Source organism: Poromitra crassiceps (genome assembly GCF_964638095.1).
Source record: "Poromitra crassiceps genome assembly, chromosome: 9".
In the NCBI taxonomy this organism is placed as follows: Eukaryota; Metazoa; Chordata; class Actinopteri; order Beryciformes; family Melamphaidae; genus Poromitra; species Poromitra crassiceps.
The window spans coordinates 24,817,824-24,841,729 of NC_139630.1; the positions used below are offsets into that span (position 1 = coordinate 24,817,824).

General features: G+C 45.5%; 1 protein-coding gene across 1 annotated transcript in view; it reads right to left on the reverse strand.

Moving 5' to 3' along the window:
* The window catches only part of plcb1l (phospholipase C beta 1-like), a gene marked incomplete at its 5' end in the record, with an annotated part of 271,472 nt that overhangs the window by 7,917 nt on the left and 239,649 nt on the right, over positions 1-23,906 (reverse strand). The window contains 4 exons of the mRNA XM_083642697.1: positions 21,299-21,385; positions 22,247-22,304; positions 22,463-22,552; positions 23,694-23,770. Of these exons, the coding sequence (XP_083498823.1) occupies positions 21,299-21,385; positions 22,247-22,304; positions 22,463-22,552; positions 23,694-23,770 (312 nt within the window). The remainder of the gene's footprint in view (positions 1-21,298; positions 21,386-22,246; positions 22,305-22,462; positions 22,553-23,693; positions 23,771-23,906) is intronic.

Sequence of the window (23,906 nt, forward strand, 5' to 3'; positions counted from 1 at the left end):
ATTTTTTTCTTATCCTTTGCTATGGTGTGTATATATGTATGCATACATTTTGCTGTTGTGATTTATTGATGTGCTTTACTTTGCTGTTCGGAATCAGAATTGAATGTGCACTGACTGAACCTGTATAAGTCAGGGTTTTCAAGGAGGAGGGAAGGGGCATCTGCTGTCAAAAAAGAAAATCTGAAGGAAAGAATTCATGTTGTCTGTTCATGTTTGCCATGTTTGTCCTTCAATAAAAATCATTGAAAAAACAAAAAAACAAAAAAAGGAACACATGATGAGACCTCAGACTATACAGTAACTACAGTCAGATCTCTGAGAGATCAAAGTGCAAATATAAGAAGGGAGTTTACCCAGAATGCCTTTATAAACAGACATGTACCAGTGAGCGAGCCTATGAAAGCTCAGAGATGGCAACCAGCCCGCCTGGCATAAAGAGTACAATGATGAGTGAGGGCTTTGCAGATAGTAACACATCTCAGTGCACAAGTGATATGCAGTATCCTGCAAACAATGAGCAGAAGCATTCATGTGTATATATATGTGTGACATGTGTCTGTTAATAAAGTGATGATGATGATGATGATGATGATGATGATGATGATGATGATGATGATGATGATGGTATACAGCATAGTCAAGAACCGGTAAAAAAGGTAGCAGAGAAGAGTCTTCTTCTGGCCTCAAGAGAGAAGCAAGATACACTTATTTCTCAAATAAAATCCTAACTTGAGTCTCAGCTTTTTAAGGAGCTTTTCAACATGAGGTTCAAAAGAAAGGTGGTCATCAAGCCAAATACTCTACTGAGGCATTTGTAACTGGAGACTACTATAATAATATCCATGTGTGCACAGGCTTCTTCCTAGCATTGGAGAAGTGCATTACTCTAGTTTTATTGGCGTTTAAAACCAGATTTATTTGAGAAAGCTGAATCTAAAAACATCTTGCAATTTTCTCAAGTGCATCAACAATGGAGGAACCGGCACAATAGATCACTGTGTCGTCCGCATAAGAATGAAAATTGGCACCATTAACATTTTGACCTAGACTACTTATATAAATACAAAATAATAATGGTCCTAAAACAGAGCCCTGGTGGGACACCATTACAAACGTTAAGCCAGGTAGAGGTGAGCCTATCAAATTGCACACATTGAGACCTTTCAGAAGAAGTTCACAAACGAGCCCACAGCCTGGTCTGAAATACCAATAGTAATCAACCTTTGTTTTAGGATGAGATGGTCAACAGTATCCAAAGCCTTGGATAGGTCAATAAATAGGGCAGCACAACTCTGCTTCCTATCCAAAATGCCAATGCTAGTGTCCACCACCCTCAGCATCACAATAGTGCTACAGTATGTTGCTTTCTGAAGCCAGACTGATGCTTGGAAAGAATGTAATTTTTTACCTAGAAATCATTTCACTGCTCACCTACAGTACAAGCTGTTCAAGAATCTTGTATTATATCATATTTGTATATTGTTGGCAAATTAATTGTGATACCATGGTATAATTGCCAAAAACAAATGAGCCCATGGTCAAGACAATTTCACATCAGTGGCATTGTTAAGGCTCATTTAGACTCCATTTTCATACGTAAATAGATGCGTCCGTTTCAAAACGTTATTATCGTCACTGCCCACATCCGTTTGTATCATGTTAAGCAATACATTCGCCGGGGGGCAGTAGAGAGTCAAATGTGTGAGTGTGTGTGTGGTTTTGCTGCGTTTCATGCGTATCCGTAAGCTTTCAGAGGACGGGACAGAAAACGCACGAAATGAACGCAGAGTACGGACAGAAGGCTCTGTCCGTCTCAGTCTCCGTCTTTAACGTGGAGTATAATTGGGCCTTTAGTGTTACTGTTTCTCACATTTGAAACTACACCTCGCATAAACTCTGTTGCTTCCTGACGCAAAGAGGACGTGGTTTACGGCGGTTAAAGGTTTGCTCTAACGCTTCACTGAAGAGGATAAGCGTATGTTGGAAATGACTTTCTGACTCCCTGTTTTGTGTAGTAAAGCAATCCAACACATTTCCTGCAAAAGCTCATCTAGAGGCAGCTCTTCCTTCCTGCCTCTCTCGCCTTGAGAAAAGAGAAAAGTTGTCTCATGCTGAAGACGAGGAAGCGTGTCAAAATGATGCAGAGAGAGAGAGGAGTGTTTCAGCTTCGTTAGCATGTGTGGGAGCACATCATGAACACTCGTGCATTGAGCTAAAATACCAGCTAGTATAATAGAGCAGACGTGTAGCCATGCATGTTACACGCACGCATACACCCGGGCATGCACAGACACGTGCGCACACGCACGCACGCACGCACGCACGCACGCACGCACGCACGCACGCACGCACGCACGCACGCACGCACGCGCGCACGCACGCACACACACACACACACACACACAGAGTGAGTACACAAGTGCAAGCAACCCTGCCAAGCTGAGAGGGTGCAGATCAAAGTCTGTGATGAGCGATGTATTGGCTGCCCCTACACCACCCAGAGAGAGAGGGAGGGAGGGAGAGAGAGAGAGAGAGAGAGAGACAGACAGAGATACACCACCCAGAGAGAGAGGGGGGGAGGGAGAGAGAGAGAGAGAGAGAGACAGACAGACAGAGATACAGTATAGGCCCTTTTCACAGCAACCGTTTTGAGGCGGTAAAGCAGGAAGTAAGTAAAACGGGTGTAACCAATACCATTAATTAATGATGGCTCCATTCCCTTTAGGCGCTCCAGTGCCAGGGCCCTCATTAATGTTATCGGTTACACCTGCTTTACCACCTCAAAACGGTCGCTGTGAAAAGGGCCCCTTAGGCTCATTTCACAGGCAACCTTTTGAGGTGGTAAAGCAGGAAGTAACGCAGGTGTAATGATTAGCATTAATGAATGAGGGGACCTGGCACTGGAACACCTAAACAGAATGGAAGTGTAATTAATGGTATTAGTTTACAGCTGCTTTACTTGCTGCTTTTACCACCTCAAAACGGCTGCTGTGAAAAGGGCCTATATGTGAGAGACATGTTGAAAAAAGAAACAACACATTGGGTCCAATGAGCGCCGAGGGGGACTAATGATCTAATGTGCCAATAAACAGACCAGCAGGCAGGACTGACGCCATTGTCAAGCTGTTGTCAAATGAGACCTAATAACCATGGCGACCGCTAACAGAGGAGATAGACGCTATCGAGGCTGTTTTAAATCAATTAAAAGCACCAATTCTGAAATCCAAATGGAATCTGAACAGCACTCTGCTCTGAAGGCATTTATTCAAAGGGGAAACGTTTTTTGTGTTCTTCCCTGGATTACATTCAGGCAGATACATTGTACTGTAGGTCTCTAGTGATTGGTTAAGGAGAACCGAATTCCCCTGTGGGACTCCCCCTATGGAAATCGCTTAGTGGACACAATGTCAGACTGAATGAGGAAATGGAGTGTAACGACGGTTCAGTTACAATTCAATTCAGTCTGATATCAGGCGACTTGCTCCACCTGCAGTAACCGTCCCTGTGACTGTGTCACCAGGCTTCACCTCCACCTGCAGTAACCGTCCCTGTGACTGTGTCACCAGGCTTCACCTCCACCTGCAGTAACCGTCTCTGTGACTGTGTCACCAGGCTTCACCTCCACCTGCAGTAACCGTCTCTGTGACTGTGTCACCAGGCTTCACCTCCACCTGCAGTAACAGTCTCTGTGACTGTGTCACCAGGCTTCACCTCCACCTGCAGTAACCGTCTCTGTGACTGTGTCACCAGACTTCACCTCCACCTGCAGTAAGCGTCTCTGTGACTGTGTCACCAGGCTTCACCTCCACCTGCAGTAACCGTCTCTGTGACTGTGTCACCAGACTTCACCTCCACCTGCAGTAACCGTCTCTGTGACTGTGTCACCAGGCTTCACCTCCACCTGCAGTAACAGTCTCTGTGACTGTGTCACCAGACTTCACCTCCACCTGCAGTAACCGTCTCTGTGACTGTGTCACCAGGCTTCACCTCCACCTGCAGTAACCGTCTCTGTGACTGTGTCACCAGGCTTCACCTCCACCTGCAGTAAGCGTCTCTGTGACTGTGTCACCAGGCTTCACCTCCACCTGCAGTAACAGTCTCTGTGACTGTGTCACCAGACTTCACCTCCACCTGCAGTAACCGTCTCTGTGACTGTGTCACCAGGCTTCACCTCCACCTGCAGTAAGCGTCTCTGTGACTGTGTCACCAGGCTTCACCTCCACCTGCAGTAACAGTCTCTGTGACTGTGTCACCAGGCTTCACCTCCACCTGCAGTAACCGTCTCTGTGACTGTGTCACCAGGCTTCACCTCCACCTGCAGTAAGCGTCTCTGTGACTGTGTCACCAGACTTCACCTCCACCTGCAGTAACCGTCTCTGTGACTGTGTCACCAGGCTTCACCTCCACCTGCAGTAACCGTCTCTGTGACTGTGTCACCAGGCTTCACCTCCACCTGCAGTAAGCGTCTCTGTGACTGTGTCACCAGGCTTCACCTCCACCTGCAGTAACAGTCTCTGTGACTGTGTCACCAGGCTTCACCTCCACCTGCAGTAACCGTCTCTGTGACTGTGTCACCAGGCTTCACCTCCACCTGCAGTAAGCGTCTCTGTGACTGTGTCACCAGACTTCACCTCCACCTGCAGTAACCGTCTCTGTGACTGTGTCACCAGGCTTCACCTCCACCTGCAGTAAGCGTCTCTGTGACTGTGTCACCAGGCTTCACCTCCACCTGCAGTAACCGTCCCTGTGACTGTGTCACCAGGCTTCACCTCCACCTGCAGTAACCGTCTCTGTGACTGTGTCACCAGGCTTCACCTCCACCTGCAGTAACCGTCTCTGTGACTGTGTCACCAGGCTTCACCTCCACCTGCAGTAACCGTCCCTGTGACTGTGTCACCAGGCTTCACCTCCACCTGCAGTAACCGTCTGTGTGACTGTGTCACCAGACTTCACCTCCACCTGCAGTAAGCGTCTCTGTGACTGTGTCACCAGACTTCACCTCCACCTGCAGTAACCGTCTCTGTGACTGTGTCACCAGGCTTCACCTCCACCTGCAGTAAGCGTCTCTGTGACTGTGTCACCAGACTTCACCTCCACCTGCAGTAACCGTCTCTGTGACTGTGTCACCAGACTTCACCTCCACCTGCAGTAACCGTCTCTGTGACTGTGTCACCAGACTTCACCTCCACCTGCAGTAAGCGTCTCTGTGACTGTGTCACCAGGCTTCACCTCCACCTGCAGTAACCGTCTCTGTGACTGTGTCACCAGACTTCACCTCCACCTGCAGTAACCGTCTCTGTGACTGTGTCACCAGACTTCACCTCCACCTGCAGTAAGCGTCTCTGTGACTGTGTCACCAGGCTTCACCTCCACCTGCAGTAACCGTCTCTGTGACTGTGTCACCAGACTTCACCTCCACCTGCAGTAACCGTCTCTGTGACTGTGTCACCAGGCTTCACCTCCACCTGCAGTAACCATCTCTGTGACTGTGTCACCAGGCTTCACCTCCACCTGCAGTAACCGTCTGTGTGACTGTGTCACCAGGCTACACCTCCACCTGCAGTAAGCGTCTCTGTGACTGTGTCACCAGGCTTCACCTCCACCTGCAGTAACAGTCTCTGTGACTGTGTCACCAGGCTTCACCTCCACCTGCAGTAACCGTCTCTGTGACTGTGTCACCAGGCTTCACCTCCACCTGCAGTAACCGTCTCTGTGACTGTGTCACCAGACTTCACCTCCACCTGCAGTAAGCGTCTCTGTGACTGTGTCACCAGGCTTCACCTCCACCTGCAGTAACCGTCTCTGTGACTGTGTCACCAGGCTTCACCTCCACCTGCAGTAACCGTCTCTGTGACTGTGTCACCAGGCTTCACCTCCACCTGCAGTAACCGTCTCTGTGACTGTGTCACCAGGCTTCACCTCCACCTGCAGTAACCGTCCCTGTGACTGTGTCACCAGGCTTCACCTCCACCTGCAGTAAGCGTCTGTGTGACTGTGTCACCAGACTTCACCTCCACCTGCAGTAACCGTCTCTGTGACTGTGTCACCAGACTTCACCTCCACCTGCAGTAACCGTCTCTGTGACTGTGTCACCAGACTTCACCTCCACCTGCAGTAACCGTCTCTGTGACTTTGTCACCAGGCTACACCTCCACCTGCAGTAAGCGTCTGTGTGACTGTGTCACCAGGCTTCACCTCCACCTGCAGTAACCGTCTCTGTGACTGTGTCACCAGGCTCCACCTCCACCTGCAGTAACAGTCTCTGTGACTGTGTCACCAGGCTTCACCTCCACCTGCAGTAACCGTCTCTGTGACTGTGTCACCAGGCTTCACCTCCACCTGCAGTAACCGTCTCTGTGACTGTGTCACCAGGCTTCACCTCCACCTGCAGTAACCGTCTCTGTGACTGTGTCACCAGGCTTCACCTCCACCTGCAGTAAGCGTCTCTGTGACTGTGTCACCAGGCTTCACCTCCACCTGCAGTAACCGTCTCTGTGACTGTGTCACCAGGCTTCACCTCCACCTGCAGTAACCGTCTCTGTGACTGTGTCACCAGGCTTCACCTCCACCTGCAGTAACCGTCTCTGTGACTGTGTCACCAGGCTTCACCTCCACCTGCTGTAACCGTCTCTGTGACTGTGTCACCAGGCTTCACCTCCACCTGCAGTAACCGTCTCTGTGACTGTGTCACCAGGCTTCACCTCCACCTGCTGTAACCGTCTCTGTGACTGTGTCACCAGGCTTCACCTCCACCTGCTGTAACCGTCTCTGTGACTGTGTCACCAGACTTCACCTCCACCTGCAGTAACCGTCTCTGTGACTGTGTCACCAGGCTTCACCTCCACCTGCAGTAAGCGTCTCTGTGACTGTGTCACCAGGCTTCACCTCCACCTGCAGTAACCGTCTCTGTGACTGTGTCACCAGGCTTCACCTCCACCTGCAGTAACCGTCTCTGTGACTGTGTCACCAGGCTTCACCTCCACCTGCAGTAACCGTCTCTGTGACTGTGTCACCAGACTTCACCTCCACCTGCAGTAACCGTCTCTGTGACTGTGTCACCAGGCTTCACCTCCACCTGCAGTAACAGTCTGTGTGACTGTGTCACCAGGCTTCACCTCCACCTGCAGTAACCGTCTGTGTGACTGTGTCACCAGGCTTCACCTCCACCTGCAGTAACCGTCTGTGTGACTGTGTCACCAGGCTTCACCTCCACCTGCAGTAACCGTCTGTGTGACTGTGTCACCAGGCTTCACTTCCAAATGAACAGATTGTATATTGAGAGCCATGAAGGATGGAGGAGGAGATGTTAGTGGGGGGGGGGGAGACCCGAGTTTCCATGACGACTGTACAGGACTCCTCCTCGTCGACCAAAGGAGTGTGTGTGTGTGTGTGTGTGTGTGTGTGTGTGTGTGTGTCTGTGTGTGTGTGTGTGTGTGTGTGTGTCTGTGTGTGTGTGTGTGTGTGTGTGTGTGTGTGTGTGTGTGGTTACCTCCATGTTGACTCAAGGCTTGCACACTGGGAAGACACCATCAGTTGTTTATTTTTTTCTCTCCATGTAAGTAAGGGAGAATCTGTGATGGTTCACACATCATCACATATACACACACACACACACACACACACACACACACACACACACACACACACACACACACACACACACACACACACTGTAGTGGAGCATATTGCCTTATCACTACTTCACAGCCTTTTCACAGCCAAAAAAAGGTGTGGAGGGAGCGTCTGTTACAGAGGAATCTCAACGGGCTGAACAGGCTTTCAGTCCGTTCAGATCGACCGCTAAAAGCTCAGAGAGAGCGAGATGGAATCCTTCAACAAAGGCACATCTAAACAGACACTTACAAATCCTACAACCAGACCCTTATCCTGAACAGTGTCTGGAAGGCTCATTGGATCTAGAAGGAAGATGGCTGATTTTGACTCCTCTTTGAATCAAGCAGGCTGTGTTCACTGATCTCATTGAGTCACTCTCCATGAGGAGATGAAGGCTGGACACTAACTCACAGTTGCCAGCCAACTTAGTCATAAAAGCCAGAGCTGTGAACAGAATATGAACAGAAAAGGAAGCCAGGTCCGACAGTATGGGGGCTTAAGAGTGCCATGAAACAGGTGGTCTCTGCGCTGGGTACTGTGAATATGCGGTCCTCTCACTACCATGCCACTTTTTTATACATAATCCCAGGGTCTAAACTCTGAGAGTGCAGACCTCAAGTCAAGTCAAGTCAAGTCAACTTTATTTATATAGCACATTTACATACAGCGGCAGCCCAACCAAAGTGCTTCACAGGCGGGGGAGCAAAGTGCACAAATATAAATAGGTAAAGTGCAAAAATACTAATTGAAGGCAACATAATACAAGGTGATATATATGATGGCAATTAAAATCAGAAAGATAAGAGGCTAAAACAATAAGACAATAAAAGCAATAAAACGATAAATGCCAGGGACCTAACGATGGCTAAGTAACCTCCACCAAAGCCAACAGTCCATTCTGCTATGATATGTAAATGAAGTGAGTCGGATCGGATCCGCTCCTAAACGTACCGGGTTCTTCCTTGGCCCGTGCTACAGTACACCCTTCCACCAAGCTTCATGAAAATCGGCCCAGTAGTTTCTCCGTAATCCTTCTGACAAACGTTCGACAACAACAAGTCCGAACTCAGATTACCGGTAATAAAACTATAATAGACCCTTTTCACAGCAGCAGTCATTTTGACGTGTCAAAGCAGGGTAAACACAGGTGCGTTCAACCAATAGCATTAATGAGGGCCCTGGCACTGGAACACCTAATGGAATGGAACCACCACCAATGCTCGTGGTTACACCTGTGTTCACCCTGCTTTGCACAACCCGATCTCCCAAAAAATTGTACAATTTCGGCTAAGAAATTGTAAAATGGTAACGTATGTGTCTACAGCGGTGGGCGTGGTTTGGGCGTGGTTTACGGAGATTTTCTGTTTCTAACCCCTCCCCCTACTCTAATCCTAACCCTAAAATCTCCGAACGTTACTATTTTACAATTTTCGAGCCGAAATTGTGAAATAGCAACGTTGGTCCAAAACGTTGGTATTATACAATTTTCTGTGAGACTGTGTTGGCTTTGCATGCCAAAATGGCTGCTGTGAAAATGTACTCATAATAGATTTGGTTTGGTGGTTATATATTATATATTAAATATATTAAACCACGCTGCTGCGTGATTACGCTCATTTAGACCGATGCAAAAGGCGTTGGAAGCTAAATGTTGTCTTCTGGCATGGTAGGGGATAGTTACTGTAGCTTTTAGGTTGAGCATGTGTAGACGCGTGCGCACACACACACACACACACACACACACACACACACACACACACACACACACAGAGTCAGTTGTCGTTTAGCACTAACCCTGGCGGGCTGCACAGTTCTCGGGGTCTCAACAGACCAGGGATGGTTATAGCTGTCCATTAGCGGCTGCTCTGAGCCCAGAGGAGAAAGTGGGTCAGAACTGTGTGTGAGAGCGGTATGTACTGTATCTCCTTCTCTGACTCACTCACACACACACACACACACACACACACACACACACACACACACACAGAGACACACACACACACACGCACACGCACACGCACACACACACACACGCACACGCACATGCACACAGACACACACACACACACACACACACACACACACACACACACACACACACACACACACAGACAGACAGAGACAGACAGACAGACAGACAGACAGACACAGACAGACAGACAGACAGACACAGACAGACAGACAGACAGACACACAGACACACACACACACACACGCACACACACACACACACAGACACACACGAGACTTAGAGGCACACAAGTGTTTTTTATATGAGCTTTGTCCTGGTTACTCGTGCCCTCGTCCATTAGGCCCCCCATTGGAGGTGTCTAGACCTTCTCTACATCTACAGTATCTTTCCAGACTCTTTCTATATTGATCTGTGTGTCAATCGTTGTTTACATACAGCCAATAACTCATGAATGTACAGCAATGCCTATGAGTCTTATTCACCAAGCAACACGGATATTAGAAAGCAATACGTCCTGATGCCCCAAATATCATTCTCGGGGACCTCAACCATTGAACCTTGACAAAAGAAGAGGAACTTCCATCAGTATATCCAACACGGTCTGTAGCCTGCTGACATGGAGAACCTCCTTGGTACTGACTGTACTGCCTGGTCTGTAGCCTGCTGACATGGAGAACCTCCTTGGTACTGACTGTACTGCCTGGTCTGTAGCCTGCTGACATGGAGAACCTCCTTGGTACTGACTGTACTGCCTGGTCTGTAGCCTGCTGACATGGAGAACCTCCTTGGTACTGACTGTACTGCCTGGGACACGTTCCTGCTGTCACCTTCTGTTATTCCACTTCAATTGATAAAAGGTTCATCTAAATTTCTGAACTAATAAAGTAGGAACAGTGTGGCATCAGACAGTAAGCCTGGCTGTCTGTCTACTAAACACTATGAGTCTAGGCGTTCAGCCAGAGGAACCTGGAGCAGTTGAGGTGCAAATTAAGTGAAACATGAAATGAAATCAGGGCAGCCAAAAAGCGTTACAAGGACACAGCTTGGTATGAATAACCTGGGGTCTGTCTACCTGGCCCAGCATGAACACCACCATCGGGGGGCTTCACAACAGAGGCACACACACACACAAAACAAGAGCCCGACCGACATATCGGTCCACCGATATTATCGGCCGATATTGGCCGATAACCGATATATCGGTATCGGCCGATATGTTGGCCGATATTGCCGATATCTTTTTAGACAGCATGTTGTGTATATTTGATCTTTTTTCTTCACTCAAGTTATATTTTATATTTGTTCTATTTGTGTTTTTCTATTTCTAGTTATTTATAATTATTACATTCCCAGTGAAGTTTACCGTTTCATTGCATTGATGTCATTTTGGACAATAAAGTTGATTGATGAGCTGTAAAATATCCTGCCTACATAACATATCTCAAGTCATCTCAAGTCATATCTTTGTCAAGTGTTTATTTGAGGGATCACTGCAAAAAAAAGTGCAATGTAATGGGTATATAATAATATAAGAATATCGGCCGATATATCGATCTTAATCTTTTTTTTTTTTTTTCAAGATTTATTTTATTTATCTTACAGTTGCTCATTCGTTGACAATATTACAGATAAACATCTCTGCTTGAGCATACGCACATTGCGTAAAATAAAACAAGACAAACCAAACAAAATAAACAAATAAATCCCAACCCCATCCCTCCCCCCACCCATCTCCCTTGTATGGATCTCTACATACATACATACTTACATACATACATACATACATACATACATACATACATACATACATACATACATACATACATACATACACACATACATACGTACATACAAACAATTTCTAGCATTCATTAAAATTAGGTTTGGTCCAGGTAGAGATGCTAATTAGCTATGGTCACCTGTTCTTAGAGACGGTAGCATATCAATAAAGGGCCCCCAAATTTTCTGGAAGGTTGCAGGTTTCTTTCTTACATTATACAGTATCTTCTCTGGAGTCGATATATCGATCTTTATCAGATTTTTTTTACTCCCTAATATCGGTATCGGCCTCAAAAATCCAGTATCGGTCGGGCTCTACAAAAACCCCAAAGTGAAGTTAAGCTCAAAGTCAAAGCAGCAGCTGGTACAGGATCTCAATGACTTTTGACATGAGGTTTATATTAATACAGGACACAGTTGAGTGTAAGATGCTCTGAAGTCAGTCCTGTCCACTTTCCACCGTCCCTCCCTTTGACGAGCAAATGTTGCTTTAATGAGGGTGACCTACATGCAGGTGAAGCCTGTTTGCCAGGAACAGACACCCAAAGGTGCCTCCAGGCCAGGTGCCATGACTTCTTCTGCGATGAAGTCATTTGAGAAGCTGGTGAAGGAAGAGCTCCTGGCCCAAAAAACAGAACATTTCTCGAACCCATTTCAGTTCGCCTGTAGGGCCAAGCTGGATATTATACAACACTGTAGTGTCACCCTGCTTTAACATAGATAGTATATCCAAACAGCTGGAGGGCAGTGAGGACCACCCCAGCCTGCAGTGTGTGGACTTCAGTTACTTTAGTCCACACGCTCCTGTGTTGTACAATGTTACACGCTCCTTTCTGGCATGCCTCGCTGGCTCGCCCGCTCCCCTCCCCTCCCCTCCCCTCCATCTGGGGAGAGCCGTAGACTAGCACATGCTTCCTCCGATACATGTGCAATCAATCGCCTGCCGCTTCATTTCACCTGACAGCGAGGAGTTTCACCGGCAGGACATAGCGTGTGGGAGGATCACGCTATTCTCCCCTGACTGACCAGAGGCTTGACACCCGCAGACACGGCGTGTCAACAGTGTCTGTAGGAACGCCTGACCAAGCCAGGAGTACCACTGCAGGGAATTGAACCCAGCAGTGGGTTGCACCAGCTGTGCGTAAGTTGAAACGTAAGCTAGTTTGAACGTAAAGTCTCACTAAGTCCGAGTTTACGCACTACTAAAAATATTTGGGTTGCACCAAGTAATAGTTACAACGTAGGCATAAGATAGAACTTAAAATTTACACCTACGTCTTACTAGGTGTAAAGTCCTCCGTAAAATAGCAGTTGGCACGAATTGCAACTTGGCACCGTGGCGCATCGTTGTTTTGCGTCGGTAACGTGTTCTCCGTGATAAATTATTACACCCTTTGATATTTATGACTCACGATTTTGTTTCCCACAAGCTGCAGCAGTGCATACAAATTAAAATAACCGCAACAATTTACCGAGGCAGGATGGTGGTAAATTAGCCTACAATACTGATGAAGAGCTCACAGATAAACGTTAACAGTAATATGAACCTAAACGAACGTTACTCAATAACGTTCTCATTTGATTAGTGTTGATGAAATATGAAAGCACTAATTTGCGGTGGGCAACATGTCCTGTTTTCACTCCACTTACTTAAACAACGGTAAATAAACACCATTTCCACCGTGCTTTTCACTGATTGGTCACAGATACTGTACACGTCATTTTCTGCAACACTATTTTGACTAGTGTGAGGTTTAAGGACTACTAGTTAAGATGTATCTTACGTCTCCGTGGTGCAACTCAACAAAGACACAACTTTAGTGTCAACCTAACTAGTTTGAACGTAGCAGTTAGTGTGGACTTTACACCCTAACTTAAGACAGAACTTACGTTCAGCTGGTGCAACAGGCTGCAGGTCTCCATGGTGGTAGGTGAGTGCTTTTACCTTTCCACTACCCAGACACCCTCTGAGTATTTGTTGGATTTGAAGCCGCCTGCCTGAAACTCTTGCTGCAGAAATACTTGCTGTAAAACCAATCGGCCATTGCGAGACACAGAGATGAAACTCTAAAGCTGTGTTCACACCGAGATATTTATTTTTCTCCCTGTCGCTCGATTCAACCCTTTGGAATCGCCCCGTCGCTGTGTTTAAATCACTCGTCAACTGGCACAAGAATTGACGGACATCTGGGGGCTATAACGTCAGACGGGAATCAGGATGAAAATGCAATGTCATGATGTTTGTCCACTACGAGCCACCGTATTTGTTTACAAGCTACAGTAAGCCTATCAGCGTGCTCCTAACGCAAGCTTGTGGGTCTATACCGGTAGTACAGACTTCACTTCATGTCAGCTGTCAGCCTGTCAATGCAGTTTGTTGCCACACCAATAAACCAGCGGTTTGTTCCAAGCCAGTGTGATCCTTGACGGCAGCCAATCAGCGTTGGGCGGCAAGCGACTTTTGCCAGCGAGATTTCGCTCGAGTTGGGATATTTCATCTTGGGGCGACGAGCGAATTTTCGCCCTATCGCTCTGTCTCTGTCGCTCGGACGCCCAACGATTTTTCGCCCGGGCGAATATATACGCTCAATCGCTCGTTTGCATTGACTTTGTATGTAAACTCGATGCCAGCGAAAAACTTTAATAGGATGGTGTGAACGCACCTTCACTTAAACTCCAGTTATAGGGTCAGTGCAACATGTGCCACAGTGAAGCGTGGGGGGACCTGCATGCTGTGTTGACTGGAACGTGGAGAAGAGGTAGCCTGGGTAAACCCATCCCCCACGTGACCTGCTCTCAGACCTGTTCTCAGTCACTATGGTCTGGATTCCCACCATTGTTAAACGATTTCCTGCGGTTGTTGCCCCCCCCCCCGATAGACCACTCCATTACGCAACCATCATCCAACCAGTTTAGTGCACAGAGCACATGCGCAGTGCAGCAGATGGCGTCATCACTCTGCGACCTTTGTTGTTAGCGCATGAGCTAACACTTTTCATTTCAGTACTGCTAGCACGCAAATGGTTACAACCAGCTACAAGAAGAGAGAACATCGCGTGACGGTGGTCAGGGAATGAAAGAGGAACAGGACAACTCCCCCCCCCACCCCGTTGGTCCGACCGTCCCGTATTGCTGGGATGGAATGTTGGCAGCCCTAGTCTACACGGACCCAAACCTCGATCCCTGCTGCAGATGGCCGCAGATCTGGAGAGATATTTGTGGCTGTGAAGAACAGTCATCATCTATACAGCTGCTGCCAACCTGATGAGGAAACAGGCGTGCTTGTTATGCTGGACACTGAATGCCAGTCTGCAGACTTCATCCTCCAGTGCTGTTCGCCTCAGGACTTGAAGGCCTAACGTTGTACCATGGACTGTATACATTCTGTGCTAATAATGCTAGCATGCTAACATCCTTTTCACACACACACACTGAATATACCGAAATGCTAGATTTGATCATGGACTTAACGCTAATGTTAATCCAAAACGGCCGCAGTCATAACGGTAAGGTGTGTTTGACCTAATTGAAATATTAACGTTAATGCCCTCACATTTCAGCGTGGTTACAGATAAACCTATTTAACGCTAGCTAGCTACATTACTGGCTTGATATCATATTCCAGATGCAACCTAGCTAGATAAGCTCCACACGGCTGTATGAGTAGCTACAATCAAATGTATCAAGCCTTGATATCATATTCCAACGTGAATTCAGCTGAGGGGTTCGCTCCAGAACGAGACTGTTGCGTTCAATATTTGTACACGTTACTGTGCAGTAACTGTGCAACTGTGTACTGTGCAATTCTGTATATTATACATAATCCAGATGTAACCTAGCTATAGCTAGACGTTAAGAGGTTAGCGTGAATGCGACTGAGACCTGACATTACTGAAGTGAATACAAGTGACCTATATTTTTCAATCCTGTCTTTGAATAAAAGTTGTGTTATACTTGAAAACCATGTCTTTGCTCCCTTATGTGTTCACAATTACAACAAATCTGTATGGTTTATCTGTTGGCATTAAACCGTGGTATTTCCTTGGGTGATATTCCATATTTGTCATTAAACCTAGCTGTTCACATAAATTTGCAATGATGATCGACCACGTGAGATATCACAAGTAGCCTACTTTTATTAAAAAATACAATGCAAAGAGAGGTTTCCTTCTCTAACTATTGGTGCGTTCACAAAATATTTACACGAGATTTTTTTTATAAATAATAATCAATAACGTGGATAATGATGACATCTGCAGCTGCTGGACGAGAGACAGAAGAAACTACGAACGAAGATTGGAGCAGAGGACATTGACTACAGAGAAACTTAACCGACCAGCACTCTGCTTCAATCAATGAATGCTTATAAATAAACCATACACATGAGAATTACCGTTAACGTTACAGCATTTAATAACATAAATATGGTGATATCTGGTGGTCTGAAATTACTCTCTATCTACAGTAGGGTAACTGGCTCCTATTGTGTCTTATTATTGTAACGTTTGAATCAGCGTTTCATAACTATAATAGCCTAATGTTACTGTAGCCTGGATGACGTCAGCTAATGCTACCCAGCCTTCCAGCGTTTATCTTCCATAATGCATTAAATCATAATCACAATGCGAAGACATTAGCTGATCACCACAGAGCTGCACAGACAAGTTTATCAGATAATTTCGCCGTAAAATGTGTCCAGGTGATCAGCTCTGAAGCCCCGGCTTGTATGGTCCGCTAAAATCCGATTTCGATATAGGTGTTATTTTGATCAATATTGTATAGCTGGCTAGACAGAGGAGTTTATCTGGAATCAGTGTGACAAGATCCCTGCTGCTAGCTTGTCTGCCTTTCTGTGTCAGAGTATCTAGCTACATTATCTGCATTACATGCTACACCATGCAAATATATTTCGATATAATTCAAACAATTAGCCCACTGTACTACTGGACTGTGTATTGCTGTGAATAAGTTAGATTTGATTGTGTAAAGTGTTACATGTTATATTTTTAACTGAGCTTTGCAGAATTACCTCAACACAATTGTGTTGTGTATCAGCTTTAAATATCCAATATATACAGCATTAAACAAACGACCAGCAGCATTCAAATGTGCAAAAACGTTATATTTATTGAAATGTGGTGATCTCATGTCACATTACATAATGTTATGCCCAAATGGTCTACTGCCCAGAAGCGTCACTTTACATGTTTGGTAGGGAATTATTTTAATTATGTTAAACCAGCGTTTATCTTCCATAATGCATTAAATCATAATCACAATGCTATGAAGACATTAGCTGATCACCACAGAGCAGCACAGACAAGTTTATCAGATAATTTCGCCATAAAATGTGTCCAGGTGATCAGCTCTGAAGCCCTGGCTTGTATGGTCCGCTAAAATCCGATTTCGATAACGCTAGGTGTTATTTTGATCAACAGACCTCAACCTCAACAGCTGTTTTCACTTGAATTTCCTCACGTAGTTGCATAGCCATATAGCTAGCCAGCTAGTAGCTAGCTCGGGAGCTATGCTTTAGAGAGGCCAAATGCTAACGGCTAGGTAGTGCTAAGCCGCTGCAGCTGTTACACGTCATTGACAAAGACGCACTCTCTGATTGGCCGATCACGGCAGGACTGATGTTGGCAGTCACGCCGTCACTCATTGGCTGCGGGGTGGCTGCGGGTCTGCGGGAGTCTTTAAACCGCCGCGGAAATCGTTCTGAATGGCCCGTTCGCTAGACGATAGTGACTGGGAACTGAGAGAGCAGGTCACGTGGTGGCTGGGTTTACCTAGGCTAGAGAAGAGGTGGCATGATGTCTGCACGGCACCTCATACGCACACCTCCAAATGCTTTGGAAGAAAACCAAGGAGCTGTGGCTTTGAGAGTGGATGGGTGATTTGTATGGAGCAGGTCTCCACCTGAGGAAGCTTTCTTTTGAAGAGGAGCACCACATCATGGGCTGAAGTGCTAAATGTTACAATATGCTGTTCATCTGGAGGCGGGGCTGGAAACATGAGAGGAAGAGGCCACTTCAAAGTGGAGCCTTGGCAAAAAGAGGTGACAGAAGTTAGGGAGACCTCTGGTGGTGATTGCACTGGCAACGTGCTGCAGTACAGTGTGTGTTTCAACTTTCATTATAAGAAAATCAATGTTGTTTTATAATAATTTGTCGTGGATAATTCTATATGAATATGTCGAAATAAATAGGACACCTTCTCAGTCGCTGTGAAGATATGAATCTGTTTAATTATAACCACACATGAGCATTTATAGTCAGCTTTGCACGCAAAGCCCAATTTCACACAATGAAAGGAAACCACACCACCAAGCTAATCGTCCCTCAGGGACCTTGTTGTTGACCACTTTACCTAGAAACGCCTAAACGCCTATTTCACCTATTCCATGCATGAGTCATCCAAAAATTCTTCCACAAATTCATCTGCAATGTCACATGTCACACACCCTCTGCACAATAAGATATACAGAATAAATAAATGACTTTGAAATAAGGAACATTTCAATTGCTTGGCATGCAGTGAGAGAAAGGGGTAGAGCAGAGGAGAGTAGAGGAGAATAGAGTAGAATAGAGTAGAGGAGAGGAGAGTAGAATAGAGTAGAGTAGAGGAGAGTAGAGGAGAGTAGAGTAGAGTAGAGGAGAGTAGAATAGAGTAGAGTAGAGGAGAGGAGAGGAGAGGAGAGGAGAGGAGAGGAGAGGAGAGTAGAATAGAGTAGAGTAGAGTAGAGTCGAGCAGAGGACGCAAATGAGGCGGAAGAGGAGACGAGGGGACAGGAGGAAATCAGTGAGTGATACTACCTGTGTGTGTTAGCAGTGAGTGATGCTACCTGTGTGTGTTAGCAGTGAGTGATGCTACCTGTGTGTGTTAGCAGTGAGTGATACTACCTGTGTGTGTTAGCAGTGAGTGATACTACCTGTGTGTGTTAGCAGTGAGTGATACTACCTGTGTGTGTTAGCAGTGAGTGATACTACCTGTGTGTTAGCAGTGAGTGATACTACCTGTGTGTGTTAGCAGTGAGTGATACTACCTGTGTGTGTTAGCAGTGAGTGATGCTACCTGTGTGTGTTAGCAGTGAGTGATACTACCTGTGTGTGTTAGCAGTGAGTGATGCTACCTGTGTGTGTTAGCAGTGAGTGATGTTACCTGTGTGTGGAGCCATTCTGCTGCCCCTGTTATGACCATGCTGTACATAATAGCTCTGTTATGATGCTATACAGAATAGCTCTGTTATGATGCTATACAGAATAGCTCTGTTATACCATGCTATACAGAATAGCTCTGTTATACCATGCTATACAGAATAGCTCTGTTATTATGCTATACAGAATAGCTCTGTTATGATGCTATACAGAATAGCTCTGTTATACCATGCTATACAGAATAGCTCTGTTATACCATGCTATACAGAATAGCTCTGTTATACCATGCTATACAGAATAGCTCTGTTATTATGCTATACAGAATAGCTCTGTTATGATGCTATACAGAATAGCTCTGTTATGATGCTATACAGAATAGCTCTGTTATGATGCTATACAGAATAGTTCTGTTATGATGCTGTACAGAATAGCTCTGTTATGACCATGCTGTACAGAATAGCTCTGTTATGATGCTATACAGAATAGCTCTGTTATGCCATGCTGTACAGAATAGCTCTGTTATGATGCTATACAGAATAGCTCTGTTATACCATGCTATACAGAATAGCTCTGTTATACCATGCTATACAGAATAGCTCTGTTATACCATGCTGTACAGAATAGCTCTGTTATACCATGCTATACAGAATAGCTCTGTTATGATGCTATACAGAATAGCTCTGTTATGATGCTATACAGAATAGCTCTGTTATGATGCTATACAGAATAGCTCTGTTATGCCATGCTATACAGAATAGCTCTGTCATGCCATGCTGTACAGAATAGCTCTGTTATGATGCTATACAGAATAGCTCTGTCATGCCATGCTGTACAGAATAGCCTTGTTATGTCATGCTATACAGAATAGCTCTGTTATGCCATGCTATACAGAATAGCTCTGTTATACCATGCTGTACAGAATAGCCTTGTTATGTCATGCTATACAGAATAGCTCTGTTATGATGCTGTACAGAATAGCCTTGTTATGTCATGCTATACAGAATAGCTCTGTTATACCATGCTGTACAGAATAGCTCTGTTATGCCATGCTATACAGAATAGCTCTGTTATGATGCTATACAGAATAGCTCTGTTATGATGCTATACAGAATAGCTATGTTATACCATGCTGTACAGAATAGCTCTGGATTCAGCAGACATACAGTATTTACTGTTCACATGTCCTGGTGGGACATACTCAGTTTGCACTCCATTAGTGAGCATTGATGACCATTTAAAGCAAGCAGATCTGCAATTGCACACCAGGTACACTACACCAGGTACACTACACCAGGTACACTATGTAGACTAGAAATACTGCGCCCTCGTTTCCACATTTTATATTCTATCTATCTATCTATCTACAGTATCTATCTATCTATCTATCTGTCTGTCTGTCTGTCTGTCTGTCTGTCTGTCTTCTGTCTGTCTATCTATCTGTGTCTGTCTATCTATCTGTGTCTGTCTATCTATCTTAAACACAAAAAACATTGTGTTGCTAAGCAACCAATGGAAATCCATCACAACACTGCACATTTCTACATTTCTCTGATAATGTTCCCTACTTTCCGTGACTGGCTCAGAAGCGTGTCCTTTCCATCGTAAACCACCAGAGGGCATCGGTAGAGCGCATACCTCCAGCGACTTTGCTACAAACCTTTGTGGTGTAACGTGAAGCCGTTTGGGAATAGGTGCCTTTTTGTGATTGGCCCATGCCCATTGTGCTACGCCCCCTTTTGGCCAGTGCGGGCATGGCAAGTTAATGAGTTGTAAGTTGGCCCAGGTCCTAGTTTTTCTACCAATTTTCATGCAAATCCGTTTGTAACTTTCTGAGATATCTTGCGGGAAAACAGACCAACAGGGGCGAAAACATGACCTCCCAAAAGAGCAGTGTCACAAAGCTGCCAGTTATGGCTCATTTCCACCACATATAACAGCACAGTACAGCTCTACTCGATCTGGTATTACTCGGCTCTACTTGATATAGACTCTGTTTCCATAGCAAGTTTACTTGCCTCCGCCCACACCTGGTCGGCATATCTGCCCTCCGCCCATAGCCGAAGTAGGCTATAAGTATAACGTTAAAATTAAATCCATACACGGAACTTTTAAACTATTTAGGAAATACTGGTACCTCTAAATGACCTACAGTGTACATGGGCAAATGTGACAATCGGCTAGGAGAATGGATATCACTTTGTTGTTACTCAAACTCACATGCATGCACTGCGCGGGGACAGCCGTCCTACAATGACAGTCACAACCACAAGGGTGGGAATTGTGCAACGTGGACAGTCAATGCAGACGTGCACGAACACACACACACACACACGCACGCACACACGCACACGCGCACACACACACACACACGCACACGCACACGCACACGCACACGCACACGCACACGCACACACACACAAAAACACATCAAAATGCTCTCATTTATATGATGGCTTGGTGGCGTGATGTTATTAGCTTGCATTAGGTTTCCAGGAAGCACATTAGTAACCAGAACCAACCAGGAAGTGATTGCAGACAAAGCGATGGAGCAGCTATGTCACGAGACAATGAATAATCTGCTTAATGCTTTCGTTTTGGTCCGATGTGGGGCTTTCCTTTGAGAGAGCAGAGCAGTCACTCCAACATAAAAGGCAGAGTGCAGAGGAGATGCTGACATTGATGGAGTATTATAATGAACAGTATTGATGTGTGTAACTGGAGAGAATGTGGATCACATCGGAGGTTTTATTAAACATCCTCTTAGTGGAGCTCTTACCTTCGGCTTCTCGTCCAAGATCTGCTGGCGGATGTCCTTGTGTTTCTCAAGTAGTCTCTCCTGTCTTTTACTCTGGGCGTCTTCCAGCTACACCCACGCACGCACGCGCACGCACGCACGCACGCACGCACGTACACACGCACGCACGCACGCACGCACACACACACACACACACACACACACACACACACACACACACACACACACACACACACACACACACACACACACAAAATACATATTTTGCAGTGCTTACAAGGAATATCAGTGTGTAAGGGCTAAAAATGAGTTTTTTTTAGATCTACTTGAAAGTCATAAACGGTTTGTTTATATTTGTATTGTTTGTAAACATTGCAGCAAACTGGCTTGTGTTTTGAGTTATGGTGCAATAATAACAATTAAAAGAGCACATTGTCCATCTAGAAGTCTTCAAGAATAAAGGTCCTTACACATCAAGAGCGATGCGAATATACAGCACGAAATTGCGATGCGAGTTTTGACCCACCTGTCAATCACAGCCACAGATGTGTACACGTCGGAAGCGAATTTCTGAAAAATCGACCGTGGTTCGAACAAATAAACACCGCAATAACGCTGGGCGAAACTTCGCCGTTGGTATGCACGGTTGCATTGACTGATATAGGTTCGGAAAATATTATTGACGTGCGAATTAATCGCACGAAAAATACGTGCTCGGTGTGTAAGGACCTTATGACTTTAAGATGTAAAACAGATAAAAAAAAGTTTGTTTAGATTTGAAGGGCCCTAAAAGGTTGCATAGTATTACGGTATGTACCAATCTACCTATAGCTGCAAATGTGTAAGTGGGTAGAAGTGTGGAGATAGGAGCGGATACTAATTAGAATATGTTTTGAATGTATTTGTGTGATGATGTATGAGCTGTGTTATACAGTGAGGATCATTGTTGACGATGTTTGCCTCTCTTACCCGTTTGATGTACTGCACCACCTCATTGACAAACGATCTGTTGATCTCCAGCTTCTCTCTGTGGAGACAATTTCAGCAGCAGTCAATACAGAGCAGCCGGTCACAGGGGTACTAAACCTTTATACTCTAGTGACATCTAGTGGCCCTATAAAAGAATTACAAGCAAAGCCCACACTGGGCAAACTGAGCAAGTCTCCTACAAGTACAGATACTTACTCTTCTGTCACGTTTTTGTCTTTCGATTTGGCTTCATTGATCTTCTCCTGCCTTTTCTTGTCCATTTTCTTCTTAAGATCCTTCTTCTCTCTTGAGACGGGGAGAGAGAAAGACAATAGACATACCGATAATACAATTGTAATTGAAGTTGTGTGTGTGTGTGTGTGTGTGTGTGTGTGTGTGTGCTTGAGTTAGAGTGTGTGGGTGTGGGTGTGTGTGTGTGTGTGTGTGTGTGTGTGTGTGTGTTTGAGTGAGAGTGTGTGGGTGTGTGTGTGTGTGTGTGTGTGTGTGTGTGTGTGTGTGTGTGTGTGTGTGTGTGTGTTTGAGTGAGAGTGTGTGGGTGTGTGTGTGTGTGTGTGTGTGTGTGTGTTTGAGTGAGAGTGTGTGTGTGTGTGTGTGTGTGTGTGTGTGTGTGTGTGTGTGTGTGTGTTTGAGTGAGAGTGTGTGGGTGTGTGTGTGTGCGTTTGAGTGAGAGTGTGTGGGTGTGTGTGTGTGTGTGTGTGTGTGTGTGTGTGTGTGTGTGGGTGTGTGTGTGTGTGTGTGTGTGTGTGTGTGTGTGTGTTTGACAGTGTTGGGAAAGTTACTGAAAATTGGTAATTAGTTACAGTTACTAGTTACTTCTCTCAAAAGGTAATTTAATTACTTTAAAGTTACCAGTTACTTCAAAGTAATTAGTTACTAGGGAAAGTAACTTTTGCGTTACTTTTAAAAGTCTGCTTCGATTGTTATTAATGCACACATGATGTTAGTGTTGCTGTGCCACAGTGTGGCATTGAACCTTCGCTTATTGGGGAGGCTTATAGCCTATCAAGGTCATTAGCCTCTGTGGCTCTGGCTGCAGCTCTCTCCCCGGACTAGGTCTGAGGATCAGAAACTGGGTAATCCTCTGAAGTTGTCCGTTATTTTCATGTCCTAAAGTAACTAGTAACTAGCCCAGTTACTATTTTAGTAACTGTAACTGAGTTACTGAATTTGAAAAAGTAATTAGTTAGATTACTAGTTACTGAAAAAAGTAGTTAAGTTACAGTAACTAGTTACTTAGTAACTAGTTACTCCCAACACTGGTGTTTGAGTGAGAGTGTGTGGGTGTGTGTGTGTGTGTGTTTGAGTGAGAGTGTGTGGGTGTGTGTGTGTGGGTGTTTGAGTGAGAGTGTGTGGGTGTGTGTGTGTGCGTTTGAGTGAGAGTGTGTGGGTGCGTGGTGCACTTGGTGTATGTTGAAGGTAGTCTTACTTCTCACAGATGTCTCTGAGCTTCTTGAGCTGGGCACTTTGGCACTCCTCTGCTATGGTGGTCAGCTTCTCAACCAGCTAGAGACACAGAGAGGGGGGGGGAGAGAGAGAGGCAGACAGACAGTAAGAAAGAGAACGAGACAGAGAAAAAGAAAATAGGATAAGTAAGTTTATATTAAGCTACCGTAATCTATGAAACAGGCGAGACAGGAAA